Source organism: Monodelphis domestica, chromosome 1 (assembly GCF_027887165.1).
Source record: "Monodelphis domestica isolate mMonDom1 chromosome 1, mMonDom1.pri, whole genome shotgun sequence".
NCBI lineage: Eukaryota > Metazoa > Chordata > Mammalia > Didelphimorphia > Didelphidae > Monodelphis > Monodelphis domestica.
Window position 1 is genome coordinate 410,985,918 of NC_077227.1, and position 20,727 is coordinate 411,006,644.

Sequence of the window (20,727 nt, forward strand, 5' to 3'; positions counted from 1 at the left end):
CTCTATAAAATGAACTGGAGAAGGAAATGGCAAACCACTGCAGTATCTTTGCCAAGAAAACCTTGTGTAGACATGATTGAAATGACTGAACAAACAGTCCCTTCTTTTCTATTCCCAGAGAGCCATCTGGGAATACTCAATATAGCATTTTAAAGCCCCAACCCCAAGGGAAAAATTACCATAACTGATTAATATATCAAAAAGTCTGAAAATAATATAATGTACAACATTTTTGATTAAGGTGTCTTCTCATATCTCTTCTTTGGAGCCGTGCTTGTTCACTGTAATTTTGAAACATTCACTTTTGATTTTTTATATACTTTTTCTTTACATTTACATCATTATAGTCATTGTATATATTATTTTCTTGCCTCTGCTTAGTCTATTCTGCATCAGTTCTTACAGATCTTTTCATGTTTCTCCTTATTTATCACATTTGTTATAGTTGCATGTACCACAGTTTGCTTGGCTATTGGTCAGCTGATGGGCATTAGCTTTGCTTCTTATTCTTTGCTATCAGCAAAAGTACTGCTATAAATATTTTGGTGTATTTGTAGACTTTCTTCTTATCAATAAATCCTTGGGGTATATAGACCTAGGAGTGAACTCTTTGAATCAAAGGGGATGAACATTTTACTCACTTATTTGCATAATTTTAAATTGCTTTCTAAAATAGTTGTTCTATTTCACAGCTCCACTAACATTGCAATAGTATCCCTGTTTTCCCACAAGAAATCTCCCCTATTTCTTCCACACTAGCCATTCTTATCTTTTTCATCTTTACCCATTTGCAGAGCAGGAGATAAAATCTTTTTTACAATTTAAGTTTAATATTCTTGATATATTTATTTTTCCATGTAGATTTTTATGTTGTTTTGTCTAATTCCATAATAATACTGTTACTATTTTGATTAATTTAGAAAGTGTTGTAATTTGAAAAAAATTATTAAGCACCTACTATATATAAAGCACCAAGCAAGTTTCTGGAAATATAAAGACAAAAGCAAAGCAGTCTATTTTCAAGGAAATTATATTTTCCTGGGGGGACAGGAATACAAGTACACAGATAAGTAAGTATGAAATAATTTCAAGAAGGAGAGAGCATTAGCAACTGGGAGGATCAGGAAAGTTCTTATATGAGAAGTGGCACCTGAACTATTGTTGGAGGAAACTAGGAAGTCAGAGAAGTGGAGGTGAAGAGGAAGTACATTCCAGAATTTCTGTACAGAGGCATGAATGCAGGCAGTACTAATACTAGTGGCATCAGAGACGGTGTGAAGGAGAGTATGGACTAAAGATAAGATACATAATGATAATAGTAGCTAGTGTTTATATATAGCACTTTAAAGACTTCAAAACATTTTACAAAGAATATCTCATTTTATCCTCACAACAACCCTGAGAGATAGATACTATGATTATCCTCATTTTACAGCTTAGGAAAGTGAGACACAGAACTTAAGTGATTTTCTCATGGTCACAACTAGGTCTGGGGCAGAATTTGAACTCAGACCTTGTGACTTCTTGACTCCCGCCAGGTTTGGCATTCCATCCAACATACTACGTGAAATGTAGGTGAGAGATTGATTCAAGAAGCTTTTAAATGTTTAAACTCAGGATTTTTTATGTTTCATATTAGAAAAGTAACTTTGTCAGATCTATTTTTTTTCTTCTTCAAGTTTCTGCTTGCATTTGTTCTAGAGATATTCTCATAGTCTTTTGGGAGATTCTCTAAATTTGTAATCATTTTTTATAGTGGTCAATAATTTCTATGATTTATTCATTTCTCTAGCTTTCATCCCTGATTTGGGGCTTTATTGGAGGACCAGATTCTATCACTGATGTATTTTGGGGTGGAGTGGTTGGCCTTTCTTTCTGGGCCCCCTGGATTCTTGTGTGTAGACTTCCTCATCTCAGGATTACTTACCAGAATCTTTAAGGTTCGGAGAGTTGGAACTTCAAGACCTTCACTGGCTTATCAAGACAGGATTTTCTTTTTTTTTCCTTTTTTTTTAAACCCTTACCTTCCATCTTAGAATCAATACTATGTATTGGTTCCAAGGCAGAAGAGCAGTAAGGGCTAGGCAATAGGGGTCAAGTGACTTGCCCAGAGTCACAAAGCTGGGAAGTGTCTGAGGCCAGATTTGAAGCTAGGACCTCCTGTCTCTAGCCCTGGCTCTCAATACACTGAGCTACCCAGATGCCCCCAAGACAGAATTTTCTAGTATCCCTCGGTACCTGAGTTGATCATTTTTGTTCCCCCAAGGCACACTCCCCAACCACCCCGGGGCTTCTTTAAAAGATCCTTCTATTCCTGCTCCTTCTGGATAGAGCACCCTGTAGACTGCAAGGGTCTCTGGCCCTTCTCTGATCAAATTGGTAGGATATAAGGTGCTAGCATTAGCTTTTCTGGCAGCCTCCTTTCCTCTTACCAATAGGCTGCTGATTGCTTGTGAAGTTCTGGAGTGAAAGAAGTAACTTACTATAATTTCTCATTGAAGTTCTTGTTTATTATTGTCTTGAACAAATTTTAGTGTTTGCTGGAGTAAGTATGGGAAAACTAGATGGCCCAGCACTATTCAGACAGCAATCTTGACCAGATGTCCATTGCCTTCTTATTAACATATTAAAATATGCTGTGATATTAAGTGGGGAAAAATCAAGAGTGCTATGAAAAATCGGCCTCTATAATATGCTGGAGATTTGGAAAGTGATGAAGATTAGAGAGTATAAGAAGGGAAGACTTACAGACTACATAGTACACACTTAATAATTGCTTATCAGTGAATTGATTCTAAATATCCTGTATTTCTTTGTTTTCCAGTTCATCCTTTTGCATAATTCATGTCCTTATTTGGATATTAGAAGGATGTTGACAATTTCTGAGTATTTCCATTGAACTCCATTTCTTTATTTCTTTGTTGATTCAGAGACTTCCATAATGGAAGAACCATGCAACCTGAAAGAGTTAACTCATTCAAAAATGATGACAGATGGAACTGAAGATCTGTTGACTAAATGTGGGAGTGACAAGCATGAAGACGCCATTGAAAATGCTGATGCTATGGTTAAGTTTATGATCATTTTGATGTAGATCTGTATTTTTGCTTGAATAGGGAAATTCCAGTGAAGAAATTCCTCGTATCAAGACAAAACAGTAAATGTTCTGCAATTTCTAGCCTAAGGAAGGTTTTCTAGGTGCACTTATAGCTTAAGTGACTTGCTCAGGATGACAGTCAGTAGTGATGGAAATGGAGCTTCAATTAGGGTCCTGTAGGCTTAGAGACTGACTCCCCTATACATCCCTTATTGCTTGGCAAATGCATTAATATAGATTTATAAAATCATAGTGATTTATTCTAATTTATTAAGAGTTATTTTCTCAAGGCTGAGCTAGGAATCTTGTGTCTTTCAGTAATATCATACATTTATGCCATAGTTCACCTCTCATACACTTAGTACATATATTGTTTTATAGGTTTTCTTCAGTAGCTATTACAGCTCTGCAGTATGAAACATGATCTCTATCTGCTGAGCAATAGGCACCTCAGAGAGTAGATGATAAGGAATGCAATATAATTTCAGATTGAAACAAAATTTCATTTTATTCTTTTAAATTCTTGATTCATTTAACAAACATTTATATCATTAAATTATTTGAAAGTTACTGTGGGGGCTCACTATCTACTGAGCCACCTTAAACCTCTCAAATTTCATTATCTTTTTAATATTTCTGTTATTATATAAACTGTGCTGACTCTGCTCACTTCACTTGGAATCACTTCATACAAGTCCTCTCAAGATGTTCTGAAATAATTCCCTTCATCATTTACTACAGCATAATAGTATTCAATCATAAACATATACCTTAACTTGTGTGTATCTTCCCCAATTAGTGGGCATTCCCTTAATTTCCAGTTCTCTGCCACCAAAAAAGAGTTGCTTTAAAAAAATGTTGTACATCCTTTGATCTTTTAGGGATACAGAATGATTGCTGGGTGAAAGGGTACGCATAATTTAATAGCTTTGGGGGTAGAGTTCCCAATTGCTTTCCATAATGGTTAGACTAATTCACAGCTTTACCAACAGACCACTATATTTTAATAGCAACTAAGATAATTCAGTGTTCTGTGGAAAGAAATTAAATAAATAGGTATAAGTGATAACTATGTGCAGGGTTGGGTTCTGGGAGCATAAAAGAATGAAAATGATAGGATAAGAATGGAGGTAATCATTTAAAAAATCAAAATGTGTATTATAAATTTCAATAATAGAATTAGAATAGAATAAACCAATATCTTTAAGAAAATATGATTGTTTTATTTCCTCAGGGGTAGCCATAATTTGTTTTTCCACTTCTAAGTAGTTTTTCGGCTTTACCATTTTCCTCTCATCTTGGAGGTTTAAAGGGACATTTTAATTTTGAGTTTTCAACTTCATTTTTAAAATTGTGTGTGTATATATGCATATATATTATTTTCCCAATTACATGTAATAACAATTTTCCACATACATTTTTCCAAATTGCAAGATCCAAATTTTCTCTTCCCTTTCTTTCCTCCCACCTCTTACTGATAATAAGCAATTTTAACTAGGTTATACATGTATTAAAATGCAAAACTTATTTCCATGTTGAATTGTTACAGGAGAATGCTCATTTAAAACTAAAACCCCCAAATAAAAATACACATAAACTAAAATGAAAAATAGTATCTTTTGATATGCATTCTGACAATAGCATTCTTTGTCATAAGTCCTTCAGAATTGTCCCAGATCATTGTATTGCTGAGAGTTGCTAAGTCTTTGACAGTTGATTATCTTACAATATTGCTGTTACTGTACACAAGTTTTCAACTTTAAGCTTTGGTTTTCCCTTCCTCCTCTCACAAAAGTGAAGGATAACTTCAGATAGGTTTATTCTGGTATTTATATTCATGGCACCACATGAAAAATACAAATCAAATGGAAAACAAAATACTCAGAGAAATAAAAAAATAAAACCCATGATTATATATCTTAAATAAGAAAATACAATTACTTGGTTCTGTTTAAATGTAGGTAGAATATTACCTGACTATAAAAAAAAAATCAAGCAAAGTATATTAGTTTGATTACTCGAAGAGTGAAAGAAATATTTTCAGGAACTCGTGTATAGTTTTTAAAATAAACTATTGAAATGCAATTCATATGATTAATGTATTTAAGAAAGTGTAATTAATTCTGTAATAACTATTAGCTAAATAACAGTTGTGTTTACCTTTTTTGTCTTAGCAGGAAGCAACCGAAATGGTTTCTTTCAGGCCTGAGAAATCTTTGTCAATGAATGACTTTTTGGGATTGGAAGTCGAAAATTACCAAATTGATTTGGAAAATGTATGTGTAATCCTAACAAGGTTGCTAAGCAGTTTTATTTCCTAACATATTAAGTACTTTGTAGTTATTCAACACTTGTCTTTGAAGATCTTAAATTACATTTATTCATTCATTCAACAGTCATTTTATTGAGAATTTGTTATTGAAGGTGCTAACGGAGCTGCAAAGACTATAAAAATATAGTCCCTACACTCTTACAGATAAATTTAATAGGGGGATATGAATATTACAAATATATCCAAGCCAAAATTCCTTAACCTGGAGTTTGAACTCCAAAGGGATCTGTGCATAGATTTCAGGTGGTCTATGAACTTGAATGGGAAAAAATTGCAACTTTATTTTAACATGATTGGTTTCCTTGGTAATCCTATTTTTGTTTGTCTTATGGATTTTAGAGCATTATTCTGAGAAAAGGTACATATGTAGGCTTTGCCATACTGCTAAAGGAGTCTATGGCACCAAAAAGGCTGATTGATTTAAGCATTATCTAACTTTAATGCATACTATAATACAAAGAGAATAAGGTAATGCAACAGGGTATTATGAATAAGAAACTGCTTTTGGAGTCAGGAATATTTGAGTTCAAGTCTTGCCTCTAACATATACCAGCTAAGTAACTCTTGACAAGCCATTCAACCTCCCAGTGAGCTGGGCTACTCTCTGAGAGCAAATACAAATCTGCATTGGTAAAGGGAGTTTCTTCGCTAGGAGTTTCCCTAACCAATGAAATCACAGATTCAATTTTTTAAAGTTCAATAAGTAATATATTATTGAGAGAGTTACCAAGGGCCTTATGGGTTCAAAAAAGTAAAAGTCATTCCAATTGAGAAGATTATGGAATGTTTCACAAAGGATATGACATTTGAGCTGAGTGTGAAGTATGAATAAGATTTCAATAAATGGATAAGGTCAAAGAGAGTAAAGGAAAAGTTATCTAATGTATCCTTGTAACAAATCGAGAGGAACAGGTAATAGTATTCAGCTATATCCCATTTTACTTATAACCAATATATATAAAACTAAATATATATAAAATAACCAATATGTAAAATTTCAGATGTATAAAATATAAATATGGAATGTTTCTTTACTTTGCACAGTTTCTTTGTTTTTGTTAACAGTTTAATTCATTTGGGGTTTTCTTGGCAAAGATATTGGAGTAGTTTGCTATTGCTTCTCTGGACCATTTTCCTGATAAGGAAACTGAGGCAGATAAGATTAAGTTGCCCAGGTCACAGAGTTAGTGTCTGAGGCCAGATTTGAACTCTTGACTCTAGGCCCAGATATCTATCCCCTGCACCACCTAGCTGCCCTATATATCTATATCTACCTATCTATATGTGTGTATATATGCATACATATATACACACACACACACAACATTTATATACAGAGAGAGAGTCATGCAAGATACATACAAAGTAGATGGAAGATAGCCTTAGAGAAAGTGGCCATAATAACTCAAGGGACTTGGAGAGGCCTGCACAAGATTGGATTTGAGTCAATTTTTGAAGGAAGCCAGGGAAACTAAGCAGCAGAGGTGTGGAAGGAAAAATTCCCTAAATACAGGAGATACACAGAAAACAGCACAGAGACAGATGATGCAATGAACAGATAATGGGCTGGTATTGCTGAAATATATGGAATGGAAGTTTTAAAAGAATGGAAAGAGAGGAAGGAGCCAGGCAATAAAGAACTCTAAATGTCAATGGCTTTTCTTTTTGGACCTAGAGGTAATAGGAAGCTACTGAAATTTATTAGAGAGGGAGATTTACATATATTTTATGAAAATCAGCTTTGTGGAAGATGGGTTGGGGAAGGAAGAGACTTGAGGCAGGGACACAAATTAGAAGGTTATTACAGTTGTCCAGAAAAGAAGTGAGAGGTAAGAAGTGGCTGGGTGACTAGAGGGAGGGTGATGTATATAGGAGATGTTGAGAAGGTATCAGTTATAAGATTTGTCAATTGCTTGGATAGATGAGGTGAGCCAGAGGAAGGAGTTGGAGATGACACAAAGGTTATGAACCAGAATGACTGGCAGATGTTGGTGCCCTCCATAGCAATAAAGAAGTCAGGAAGAGGGCAGTGTTTAGTAAGAAAGATAATGAGTTTAATTTTGGTCAAGTTGAATTTGAGATACCTATGGAATATCCAGATCAAAATGTCTAATATAGAATTAGACCTCAGAAGTGAGACTAGGGCTGAATATATGTATCTTATGTATAGAGATAATAATTGAACTCATGGAAGATGATGAGATCACCAAGTGAGATGGGGTAGATGGAGTAGGAGGCCCAGGAGAGAATTTGGGGAGATACCTACAGTTAGTGGACATGACATAGATGAAGATCCAGCAAAGAACCCTGAGAAGTAGTCAAATAGGCTAAAAGGAAAACCAAGGGAAAGTCACAAAAAAAACAAAAGAGAAGAACATATCCAGGAAGAGGTGATCAACAATACCAAAGGTTGCAGAGAGGGCAAGGATAAGGACTGAAGAAAATCCATCTACTCAATAACATTCTTATTTATTTTAATTAAAATATTGTACTTTTAAAAAGATTAAGGGCTCAATTCTATTGTTTTCCTTTCCGTGTACTTATTTTGAGAACTTTACAAATTACCTGGAATATATTACTAGATTATTTTGGGAAACAAATTAATTTATATTAATAAAAATGGCCATTCTATATGGCTGAGTCTTATAATATTTTAGTGAATGAGTTTTGTGAATATGTAGGAAAAAAATTTCCAAGGACGTCTTTGCAAACTTTGCATAAAAATTATTTGTAAATGAAGTGATTTTTTAAAAACAGTTACCATAAGCAGGGGCAGCTGGGTGGCTCAGTGGATGAAGAGCCAGGCCTAGAGACGGAGGGGGAGGAATGGGGGGGGGGTCCTAGATTAAAGTCTGGCCTCAGATACTTCCTAGCTGTGTGACCCTGGACAAGTCACTTAACCCCCATTGCCTAGCTCTTCTGCTTTGGAACCAATACACAGTATTGATTCTAAGATGGAAGGTAAGGGTTTTAAAAAATAAAATAAACAAACAAAAACAGTTACCATATAGTTTCATTGTGTATTATGTCATGTGACATTGTACCTAAAATGATAATTTATAAAAATTATAAAAGTAAAAATTCCCCTTGTGAAAAAATTTGACTGTAGTAGCAAAGGTCTGGGGAGATAAAATTAGCCTGTTCCTGTCCACTTAAAATTGAGTGGATAATAAAAGCAATTACCTAGATAAATCAGGCCAAAGCATCTCTCTCATCATCCAAATGAGAATCAACAAATGTTGTGTTTGTTTGAGAGGGTGAGGGGAATAATTTAAATAATTTAAATATTTTATTTTACTTTGCATACATAGATACATATATCTAGGCATGATCCTGGATCACAGGCTCTCCAAACCTTCCAATTCATCTGTTTTAACAATCCATTAGGATTTCCACACAATTGATTCAGTTGATAAATGTCCACATAGATTAAGTGTATAGGCTTTATTAGAGTGAACTCACCAATTCTACCAATTCTTACTCTGTGTAATACATATAGCCACAGTCTGGTAAATGTTCAATGAAAAGTCAGAGCTCTACTTTTTGCTTTTTTTTTTTAATTCATTATTAGCAAAAAATGTCATTCCATACTGAGGACAGGATATATGGGAATGTGTTCTAGTTTTAGCAGAAGTAATTTAGGATAAATATTAAAATAGAATTATTACATTTTTAACCAATCAAATTGAGATGAGGAATGGGACATAGAAATAATCCAGGGAGTACATTTTTATTTGAAGCAAAGTCTAAAATTCTAAAGGTCGTAGTGGGATGGGAGAGGTAATTGAGAATCTCTATCATTTCCCTTATCTACAGATATTCACAAATATGCCAAAATTTTCTAAACCTCCTAAAAAGCATCTTGGAGCCTGTGGAATTAAAGAAATATTAGGAAAGTGATCAGGGTTTCCATGCTATGCAAGGGAGGGCAGTAACATAGCTCAAAGTGAGTTTTGACTGGCATGTAACGTAGGCAGAATCGTGACATAGGTAAACTTGTTTAGTTAGTTCATCTTCCCTGGCATGCTTTCAATTAACATTATCCAAGGTTCCTATCTTGTGCATCTTTGAAGGGTTTTAATAACCCTTTCTAAGGTTTTAGCTGATAAAAGTTTAACTTGTAAATGAGAATCTTCAAAATGATCATTGTAAGGATGAACTTATAATGGTAGAATGACAGAGAGTGGGACTGATGTTTTTGGACAATGGGCAGAATAGACATTTTATTAACTGAAAATGGCATCTCTGGTTATTACCTGTCAGTCAGAGTGGTAGAAAAGAACTTTTTTTTTTTTTTGAGGAAGAAGAGAATATCAGGGATTTAATCCCATTGCCCTATTCCACCTAACCATGAAAAACTATACACTGGGTATCTAGAAATAAAAAATGTTTGCTTTTAAAAGAATTATTTAGATTAAAAATAAATAAATTTTGTCATTGTTATTCAGTCACTTCTGACTCCCATTTGGGGTTTTCTTGGTGAAGATACTGGAATAGTTTGTCATTTCCTTTTCCAGCTTATTTTATAGTTGAGGAAACTGAGGGAAATAGGGCTAAGAGACTTGTCCAGGGTTACCCAGCTGGTAAGTGTCTGAAGCCAGATTTGAACTCAGGAAGATGAATCTTCCTGACTCCAGGCCCAGCCCTCTATTTACTGCATCAGCTAGCTGCCCTAAAAAAATAAAATGTTCTTTAATATTTATTGTATTATAACCTTAAAGGATTACTTTAGTTTACATGTTTATAATAATGAGCAGGGAATTTTTGCAAACCATGTTCTGAAAATTCTCTTAAAAAGTCAATCATTAAATCTCCATAAAAGAAAAGTTACTTGAAATATAAATAATGTGATTTTTCAAATTGGAAAGTGTTCCTATTGAATTATGCACTTCAACTAAGTAGATCGAGACACTATGGTGATATAAAGCTAGATATATAGATCTCAGAATCATCTTGTACAGATGATATGTATGTATTTATATACACATATGTATATACATTGCTTTGGAGCAACAAGCAATTTATTGTGTCAAATAAATATGACATTATGATTCAAACATGAATATTTTATCCTCTGAAGTAAAGTATGTAACAAAAATAGCCTTTTAACTCTTTAGTTTGAGAGCTTTTCAGTTAAACTCTTCAGTTTAAGTATTTCCTCTTAGCAAAATAATGTAGAAATTCCATAAGACTTCCTTCCTTCTTTAAATATTTACATTAGCCTTAAGGAAAAGCTAACTTTCTAACATGTCCTGCTTTGGCCCTAACCAAGGGTCAGCCTTGGGAAATGTAGTAGGTGCCCTCTCAACTGAGGTCATCAAGCCCAGAAAGGCTAAGCACTTACCAGGTACATTTTATTTAGCGAGAATCATTGCTTGGATACTTATGACTTAGACTAGATAGCTTCTGAAGTCCTTTACAACTCTTAACATTCTGTGATTCTGGTCTGTTCACTCCATTATTGTACCCTGGGCTCAGAGTAGCATTTGTTGATCCCTGCCAACAAACTGAGTTCAGCAACAGCATGGGGTAAGGAAGCTGGGAAAATGTGGCCTGAGATCCGCTCTCCTTCTTTTAAAGGAATGAATAATTATTGCCAAAGACTTGGCACACTACTCTGAGAAGCTGCTGACCCCTACTGTAGAAAAACCACTCAGCACTGGAAGTTACTTTTGAAGTATTCTATCACCTATTTCATTTAGATATGGAAATTTATGAAGCATTGAGTAGAATCATAGAGTGTTAGCACTGGAAGAAACTTAGAGAGCATCTAGTCAAACCCAATTGAAAACACTTAAAAAATTCTCTTTTGTTACATGCAAGTATTATCATTACATCTATACCTGTCCAAAAATATAGATCATTAAAAATTACAACTACCCCCAACAAACTGATTTCTTCACTTTTTTAGCAGTAAGAGGAAAATCCTCTAAAACATTCTCATAAGGACAATTATGGAAGTCTTCTTTTGAGATGTATTTTATCCATCTTTTCAAGGAGGAGACTTTGGAGAATGAGAAAATTACTGAGGAAAGAAAGTGGAATCAAAGAACACTTCAAATGTTAGATTATTTACGGGTAAGAAAAGACATACTGACTTGCTAAAAACTACCAGACATTGATGAAATGACAGTGAATAAGTTATTCTAGAGATCAGGCGGCTGTGGAATAAGAGATCTATATATTCAGAAAAGACTGTGCTAGAAAGGACCTTATATATCTAGTCCAACTCCTTTATTTAAAAGATAAGGAATTTAAGCCTCAGAAGAGGGAAGGGAATTGCAGATACCGCCAAATGTTAGTGTTGTCCCTCTCAAACTACATTGCATTTATTCTCTTTATATTCCATATATGCTTAAAAAAAACAAAACACCTCACTGTCCTTCTTAGTAACAGCTCTAAGACAGAAGGTCAATGGCCAAGCAAAGAGAGTTAAGTGACTTGCCCAGGATCACACAGCTAGGAAGGGTCTGAGGCCACATTGGAACTAGGTCCTCCCATGTCTAGCCCTGGTGTTCTGAGTCACCTCACTGCCCCTCTGGGTATACTTATATAGGTGCTTGTCTCTCCCATTGGAATGTAACCTCCTTCAGGGTACTTGTATTTGTATTTCTCTGGCCTAACTTAGTGCCTGGCATGATAGGTGATTAACAAATGCTTTTCAATTGATTGAAATCTCTGGCCCCTGATCATGCATAGAGTTATCTGTGTTCTTCAGTTCTCCTGACTCCATTGTATGATTATTTCTACTTATGTTGTTGTCATGAGCAGGTCTGATTATAGGTAAAAATGTGAGGTTTGGTTTCCTATCAGCTTCCCATTCCTCTCCCAAGTACATATCCTGTGTCCTGTTGTTCTTATCTGGCTGACCATCACTGCTATGGTAGAGTTTATTGACAGCTGACAATAAGTTAAAATCTTACTCCTTCTCAGGGATAGCACATAAATAGAAAAGCTATCCTTACAACTTGTGCGCCTCACCTCTACCCTTTCAAGGGAATAAACAAATGGAGACTTGGTTTGCCTTCTAGAGGTCATTTTTAACACCTGACCTAGTTCTGTGATATCAAATAGAATAATGACTGCTATACTTACAGGGGAAAGGCCCAAGTCAAGCCATGTGGTTGTTCTGCCTTTCAGCTATGTCCAACTCTTCATAACCCCATTTGGGGTTTTCTTGGCAAAGATACCAGAGTAATTTGCCATTTCCTTCTCCAGCTAATTTTGCAGATGAGGAAACAGAGGCAAACAAGGGTCAGTGACTTGCCCAGGGATCAACCAACTAGGAAAAATCTGAGGCTAGATTTGAACTCAGAAGATGAGTCTTCCTTGACCCCAGAACCAGCATTCTAGCCACTGCACCATCTAGCTGCCCTATTTAAAGCCAAGTCCTTGCGCCCAAATAGGTGTGTGATCTTACGCAAGCTATTTTGTGTCCTTAAACCTCAGTTTCCTCATCTGTAAGATGGAGATAAGAATACTTTTGGCTAGCTTACCTCACAAGCTTGATGCATGGAAAGCATTTTGTGAATTTAAAGTGTGATAGATGTGTGAACTGTTATTAGAAACAATGGTAATGCATTGAATTTGAAGTCAAGGGATTTTGATTTGAATACTGATTCAGCTACCAGTTAACATTGTACAGGTCATTTAACATCTCTGAACTTTGAAAATCTCTGAAATTTTCTTTCCTGTAAAATGAGGGGTTCAGACTCTGTGAATTCAAAGTTCCCTGTTGGCTCCAAATTTTGTGATCCTATTTATGTCAAAATGTGAGATTTGTATTGGTGACTGGTATTTTGATAAAATTTTACATAAGTGCTATCATTTCTCCATCCAGAGATATAATTTCTTCTCTTAAAATGATAGTGATGATACCCCATTACATACCCTGAGGTCTACTTTTGACTCTTTTTTTCTTTTTTCTCCTTTCTTCTTTTCTCAGCATTCCAACAATATGGGAACGAAGTCCTTTAGTCTGATGGAACTCTGCAGAAACAATGACCAAAAACAAGTCGCTGCCAAGTTTTATAGCTTCCTTGTCCTCAAGAAACAGCAAGCCATTGAGCTTAGTCAGAGTGCCCCCTATGCAGACATTATAGCAACAGTGGGACCAATGTTCCATCAAATATGAGTGCCAGTGAGAAATCCAAAGCCTTTAGGGCTGCATCTTCAGTTCATTTTCTAGCTAGATCTTCCAGTTCTTTGTAGAGTAACTGTGGAAACAGCTAAAAATTTGGTCCATTAAGTCGAAAGGAAGTCTTCCCACTTTCTACCTTTAATGCCAAAATAAGAAATAATGCCTGGAAAGTGCATGTGTTAGTAAATGATTCATTATAATAGTATGTCATTTTTTAATAATCTGGCTTAAATATTTTACCTAAGTATATTAATCTAGCTAAACATTACAATAAACTTTAAATAGATTTACAATAGACAATTGATTTTATTTTTAGATAATTTTTTAAAGTATGTCAGTGGGTTTAGAAATTATTCAGAAAGAGAAATGCTTCTCTTAAAATTGGAATATTTTAATTGATTACTCAAATGTTATTGAGTTAATTAGCACTTAACTATTTCCTGTTATTGCCCAATGGATAATGTCATTTACATTTTACATGGGATAAATGTGTGCATTTGATTTTTCCTAAGTGCTTTATTTTATAGTTCTTGACATTCATTCTCAGTGTTCCAAATCACCTATGGCTATTTGCAAGTCATTAATGTTTCCTGTTTATTATGACAGTCTTGTATATTTTTATAAATATTGTTAATTTTAAAATGTCTGTAAAGCAAACACTTTCTTATAGTAAAACACTGAAACTTATCAGTGTGCTAAATGTACCTACAGAAATAGTACAGGTCATTGAAATAAATATTCTTTTCTCACCAGGTGTTTACAAATTTGATGTGTTAAATGCCTAGAAGAACATCTGAAGTTAATAGCCATCATTATTTCAAAAGGAAATTTAGAAATATCTACTGTAAGATAAATTTAGGCTTTATGCTAAATATGGTAGTTATAAAGTAACATTGTGGTCACTGAATTTAAAATATAGTAGTAGTCGTGGTAGTCTCTCGGTGACAGAGAATGACTATTATCTTTGTGCAGTTTCATCTACGGTGTACCCTCATGTGGCTTTGGAGTCCAAAGACTGAGGTACAGAGTTTGTGGCACATGGGGCCTGGGACGCCAGTTGTTATGGGAGGTGTGGTTGTGGCCTGATGTCGGCATTCACGCGCAGGGTGCGTGACGTTGACTTCGCTCATCTTCAAAGGTGGTGGCGGCATGGTTAATGGGGGTTCGCCAGCTGCTTCTGTCAGAGGCAGCAAGTTCTAGTTGCTTTGGTGTCATGCCAGCCCACTTCAAGTTTGACTTTAGCTGATCCTTGAATCTTTTCTTTGGTCAGCCTCGTTTCCTGAGTCCAGCTGACAGTTCACCATAGAATACCTGTCTTGGTATTCGCTGTGGGTCCAGGCGGATGACGTGTCCAGACCATCGTAGCTGGGTTTGGAGGACCATTACTTCGATGCTGGTGGAGTTGGCTCTGTCGAGGACTTCCTGATTGGTGATTCGGTCCTGCCATCAGATCCTCATGATTGACCGGAGCGAGCGTTGGTGGAATTGCTCCAGCTGTTTCATGTGCTTCCGGTACAGTGTCCATGTCTCACAACCATACAGGAGCGAGCTGAGGACCACTGTGTTATACACTTTGAGCTTCGTCGCAGTGCTTACACCTCTGTGTTGGAGGACTTTGGAGCGCAGCCGCCCGAGTGCCTGGCTGGCCTTTTGGATCCTGGCATTGATCTCATGGTCTAGGGACCCGTCTTTGGGGATGGTGCTGCCCAGGTACATGAAAGTGTTGACATTAGAAAGCTGCATGCCATCAATTGTAATGCACGGCTGGTTAGTTGGCCTCCCTGGTGCAGGTTGGAACAGCACCTCTGTTTTGCTGCGGCTGATGGTCAGGCCAAACAGTTTTGTTGCGGTGGAGAACCTGTCCGCAATGGTTTGGAGATGATTTTCTTGGTGAGCCATGAGAGCACAGTCATCTGCAAAGAGAGCTTCCAGGATGAGTCTCTCTGTTGTCTTTGTTTTTGCAGTCAGGCGGTGAAGGTCGAATAGTGAGCCATCCAGTCGGTATTTGATGTAGACGCCCAGGTCTAGATCCATCACAGCATGTGATGGATTTCACCCAATTTCACCCAATTTCACCCAACACTTGGATGAAAAATAGATTGAATAGTACCGGAGCAAGGACACAGCCTTGTTTCACGCCATTGGAGATGTTGAAGCGATGGGAAGTCTCTCCACCAGATAGGACTTCCCCTGTCATGTCAACATGAAAGAGCTGGATCAGTTTGACAAGTTTTGCTGGGCAACCGAGCTTGCTAAGGATCACCCACAATGTGTCCCTGTTCACTGTGTTGAACGCCTTTGCCAGGTCTATGAAGACAATGTAGAGACTTAGGTTCTGCTCAAGGCACTTTTCCTGCATTTGCCTCACGGTGAAGACCATGTCGATGGTGCTGTGATCTGGTCGGAAGCCACATTGTGATTCAGGCAGGTTCTGCTCTGAAACAGATGACAGGAGTCTGTTGAGTATAACACGGGCGAGGATCTTTCCAGCAGTGGAGAGTAGTGAGATGCCTCTGTAGTTGTCACAGGCTGCTAATGCGCCTTTGTTCTTGTATAGGGCTATGATGGAGGCATCTCTGAGTTCTGGGGGCATGTCTTCCTCTTCCCATATGCTGGTCAGCACTATATGGAGTGCCTGAAGTGCTTTGCCATTTAAGGCCTTGTACACCTCGGTTGGGATCCCATCTTTACCGGATGCCTTGCCTGCACTCATTTGTTTAATGGCTTTTTGGACTTCCTCTATTGAAAGAGGGACATCAAGTTCAATGGTGCAGTTTTGGGGGATCTGATCAAGGGCGCTTTGGTCGACTGAAGAGGGTCTGTTGAGAAGCTGACTGAAGTGTTCTTTCTACCTGTTGCTGATGCCTTTTTTATCTTTTATGAGAGTGTCACCGTCAGAGGATAGCAAGGGAGTGGTAGTGGGTTTTAATGGCCCATAGACAGTCTTGAGGGCACTGAAAAATTGTTTGTAGTTTTTCGTATCAGCAAAACGCTGGATTTAAAATATAGCTTAAGTCAAAATGACTTTTAGCAGCTTTATTTACAAAGAGGTGGAAAGAGTGAAAGTGGAAAAATGTAGTTAAAGAGACAGATTTTAACAAACCGACCAGCCTTTCTCCAGTGAAGTGAGGCTCAGCCCCACAGGGGCTTCCCCATATCCCATGTCCCTACACGGATTTCCTTGTAATCTTCAGCCAGAAGTCCTGGTGGTGTCTTCAGCCAGAGTTCCACTCACCCAGCAAACCAACACAAGATACAGGGAAAAGGTCTCCTCCAAGCCAAGGCAGGGATCTCCAGAACCAATCTCTCCAAACACCAGGAAGGGAATGAATGCTAGACCATGTTGGTCTCTTTTTATACCCTTTTTTCCCACATCACATCCTGTCACTCCTTCACAGAAACCAATGGCAGTCTTTCAATTTGCCTAGCACTCCCAAGCTGAGTGGGGGGGGAAGCAGTCAGTGGACTTTGGAGGTATAAGCTTACTCTAGTAAGTGACTTGGGAACTTTCATACTTAATGGTAAGTAGGGGTACTTTAAATTCTTGATTTTATTAGCTAAAAATAGACAAGGGGAGAGTTAATCCTATCTCCACACTAAGATTATATGTTTAGAAACCCCTAAGATACTGATTCCATGCTCATAGTACTCATTAAAATGCTAGTAAAAATACACTGAATCATGCTAAAATCTAGGACAACATTCTTAAATGCATTTCCCCTTAAAATGTGGATGGTTTAAGAATCATATTAGCCCTAGTAAGGACTCTAGAACGCAAAAAACAGAGCTAGAAGAGATGTTTGGGATTCATTTATGTAGCCCTTGCCTGATTATATTCCCAGTTCTTGCCCAAAGATCAGAGTTAAGGGCAGAACTCAGAAGTCAGAAGAAACACTCCTCTCATTTTTAGTTTGTACCTCCACTTTATTTTTATTTTATTTTTAAAACCCTTTATCTTCTCCATTGATTCTAAGACAAAAGAGCAGTAAGTTAGGCAATGAGAGTTAAGTGATTTGCCCAGAGTCACATGGCTAAGAAGTGACTGAGGCCAGGTTTAAACCCAGAACCTCCCACCTTGGGGGCTGGTTCTGATTCCACTGAACTACCTAACCACCTCTCAATCCTCCTATGTTAAAAAGGTAGAATTTGAAGGCCCAGGAAGTTCACTCTTTTCCTTGTCCATAGAACCAGGCGTTTATCTCCTCAAACTTTGAACTAGGGAGAAAGCAAGTAGAAAAGTAAAAATGAGAGGCCCTTGATGATGGAGATCCATTTAATTCATAGTTAACAAAGGATGATGGACCCTTTCATGGCAGTTTTCTTATATACCCAAAATAATAAATATACATCGTCTCATGAGTGTATTTTGGTCCCAGTATCACAATATTATAAATGGATGCTGTCTGCATTAAGAAATTACCTAACACTGGGGGCAGCCAGGTGACTCAGTGGATAGAGGGCCAGACCTAGAAACAGGAAGTTCCAGGTTCAAATGTAACCTTTTTCTTAAAGAAAATAGAATGCAGGTAAACTATTCAAATACAACTAATTCCCCTAGCCTATTTCCTATGAATATTAAGGCACAATAAAGATAATTAAGTCTTTTCTAGATTTTAACCTTTTATTTATACTTCTAATCCCCCTCCCATGTGTTTTTCCTCACTATTCAATTAGGATTCTAGTTGACACTTACTTTTCTGGTGACAAAGTCACCTGGTCTATGATGCATCCATGATAATTCTTCATCAGTTGCTTCCTCTCTGTCTAGGAGAATGATGGCTGGGAATGCTTATTCCCACCTCACTGGGAAAGCTGCCAGCAGAGACATCTGGGAAGTGTAGTCTTTTAAGTAAAAAAACTCCCCAAAAATGGGAGAAATAAAAGCATTCAAAAAGGGGAATTTTAAACGCTGCCTCCCTATGAATGAGTAGCAATTAGCTGGCTTTCTTTGGCTCAGCTTTGAATGCTCACGGAATCTTTATTTAGACTATCTAGGTGAACCTTAAGGCAGAATAATACATTATTTTTTAATTTTAATAACAAGTTTCCACATAAGTTTTTCAAAGTTATATGATCCAAATGGTCTCCCTCCTTTTTTCCCTCCCCCTCTCCTGGAGATGACAAGCAATTCAAGTTCGGTTGTTCATGTATTATCTTCAAAATGTATTTCTATATTCGAATAATACATTTTTAAAAGCACTTTGACAAATACCTGTACAGTAGAGGATATGACCAAGATGAATCTAATCAAGTTTAATAAATTCAGAAGATGAGGTGTTTGTTTATGATGTTGAATATTTCTCCCTCTAGAAGATAGAATTAGTGATGTTGCCTTGAGGGTGTTGGAGCCAATATACTTGCTCTGGGTACAACTGTTAGGACCACAGTGAGGATGATGGATTAAATCATGGCATTTGAAGATGATTAAATCACCTTCACATATCTGTTGTACACCTGACCTTTAGGAGAACACAGTCAGAGCTGAGAGCAAGAAACTGGAGTAGAGGTGTCCAGATAACAGATGATCAGATGCAGCTGACTCCAGTTATCTAAAGGGGAGATTTGACAGTTACATAGCCCTGTTGTGGCTGCTCCAAGGACCTACTCGCTATGCTCCAGGAGAAGAAGCACCACTGGTCCTTAGTAGCCAAGGAACCAGACTGCCAAAGAGTCAGAAATGACTAGAGACAATCCCACAAAGGGAAGGCATCTAGGACTTAGCTTTGTGAAGAAATGGGAAGAACAATGCTGAGTTCTATGTCCAAGCAGAAGCTGGGTCTGGAGCTAAGGAGCAGCAGGTGACATTCACCAGGCTTCTAGAGGACATGAACAACAGGAGGGCACAGCAGACATTTTCTCCATTTCCCCGCCACCTCTCAAACCTTTCCAAAACAGAAATTATGTACCAAAGATAAAACAACTCCAATTTCAGCTGTCTCTAGGATCCAGGGCACCCAGCATCCAAAAGAAGGTTAAACAACAAATAAATCCAAGGACCTGAAATTCACCAACCTCACCTCAAATATCAACCCTATTCCCCCTTCCACACTACCAGGGGTGAGGCTGTATTAGCAGATTCATGGCCCAGGTTTGTATCTAAAATCACCTCTCCAAGGAAAGCTGGGTAGCTCAGTGGATTGAGAGCTAGGCCTAGAGATGGGAGGTCCTGGGTTCAAATCAGGCCTCAGATACCACCTAGCTGTGTGACCCTGGTCAAGTCACTTAATCTCCATCACCTAGCTCTTATTGCTCGTCTGCCTTAGAACCAAGATATAGTATCGACTCTAAGATGGAAGGTAAGGGTTATTAAAACCCCTCCATCCCTTAATCCCCTTCTTTCCAGTTCCATGAAGATCACAGGACCAGGTTGTAGAAGTTTGCTCAGGCCTAGACAGCCAGTTTGGCTATAGCCCTTTAGGAGCAAAAGGCTTCCAGGGACTACAACTTGAAAGCCCCCATATTGCAAACCTCTGAATTGCTGGTGCCAGACCAGAGAACTGAGGGAGTGGTATGAGTCACCAGGACAGGACATCATGTATGTGAGAAGTTATGCAGCATTCCACCAAACCTTAGAGAAAGAGCAGTGAACTCAAATGGGGCCAAGTCTGACCACTCAAGTCACTTAAGGCAGAAACCTAAGCAGGTGAACCATAAATTTCCCAGTATGGAAGAAGGCCAGGACATTTTGAGATCCAGTCCCCAAGGAAACCGTAGTCAGAGGAGAGAGAATTAGGAAGTGAGTAATAAGGGAAAAAAGGATCAATTGAAAGAACCAAAAATTTTGGGAAGAAAACTCAAAGACCTTTAACATAATCAGATAAATCAACATGAAGAATGGTAATGGAGAATAGAGGGAAATATGACCTCCAGATCTGGTAAATGAGGTCAGACACTTATGAATAAATACTACAGAATAAAGGAAAATGATCCAGAACTTGAGAAGAACATGGAACCACAACTTCCTGTTCCTGAGTAGTTTAAAAAAGAAGTAAAACTATAATGCAAATTCCAACAACAGGGAAATGGGTTCGAGTCAAGAACACATGTGATAACCAGTGGAATCATGCGTCGGCTATGGGAGAGGGAAAGGCGGGGGGGGGGGGAGGAAAAGAAAACGATCTTTGTTTCCAGTGAATAATGTATGAAAACGACCAAATA

General features: G+C 37.5%; 1 protein-coding gene across 6 annotated transcripts in view; it reads left to right on the forward strand.

The window, feature by feature from the left end:
- RAD21L1 (RAD21 cohesin complex component like 1) overlaps positions 1 to 14,346 on the forward strand; it is a 44,978-nt gene extending 30,632 nt beyond the window's left edge. For 2 of the 6 annotated variants that reach the window (XM_056811987.1, XM_007474504.3), the window contains exons 11-14: positions 2,931 to 3,067; positions 5,272 to 5,373; positions 11,427 to 11,507; positions 13,375 to 14,344. In XM_056811987.1, the coding sequence (XP_056667965.1) occupies positions 2,931 to 3,067; positions 5,272 to 5,373; positions 11,427 to 11,507; positions 13,375 to 13,563 (509 nt within the window). In that variant the 3' untranslated portion in view covers positions 13,564 to 14,344. Of the gene's footprint in view, positions 1 to 2,930; positions 3,068 to 5,271; positions 5,374 to 11,426; positions 11,508 to 13,374 lie in introns of all 6 variants that reach the window. The other 4 variants (XM_056811988.1, XM_056811989.1, XM_056811990.1 and 1 more) reach the window with 4 other exon arrangements.
- The last annotated feature ends 6,381 nt before the right edge of the window (positions 14,347 to 20,727 follow it).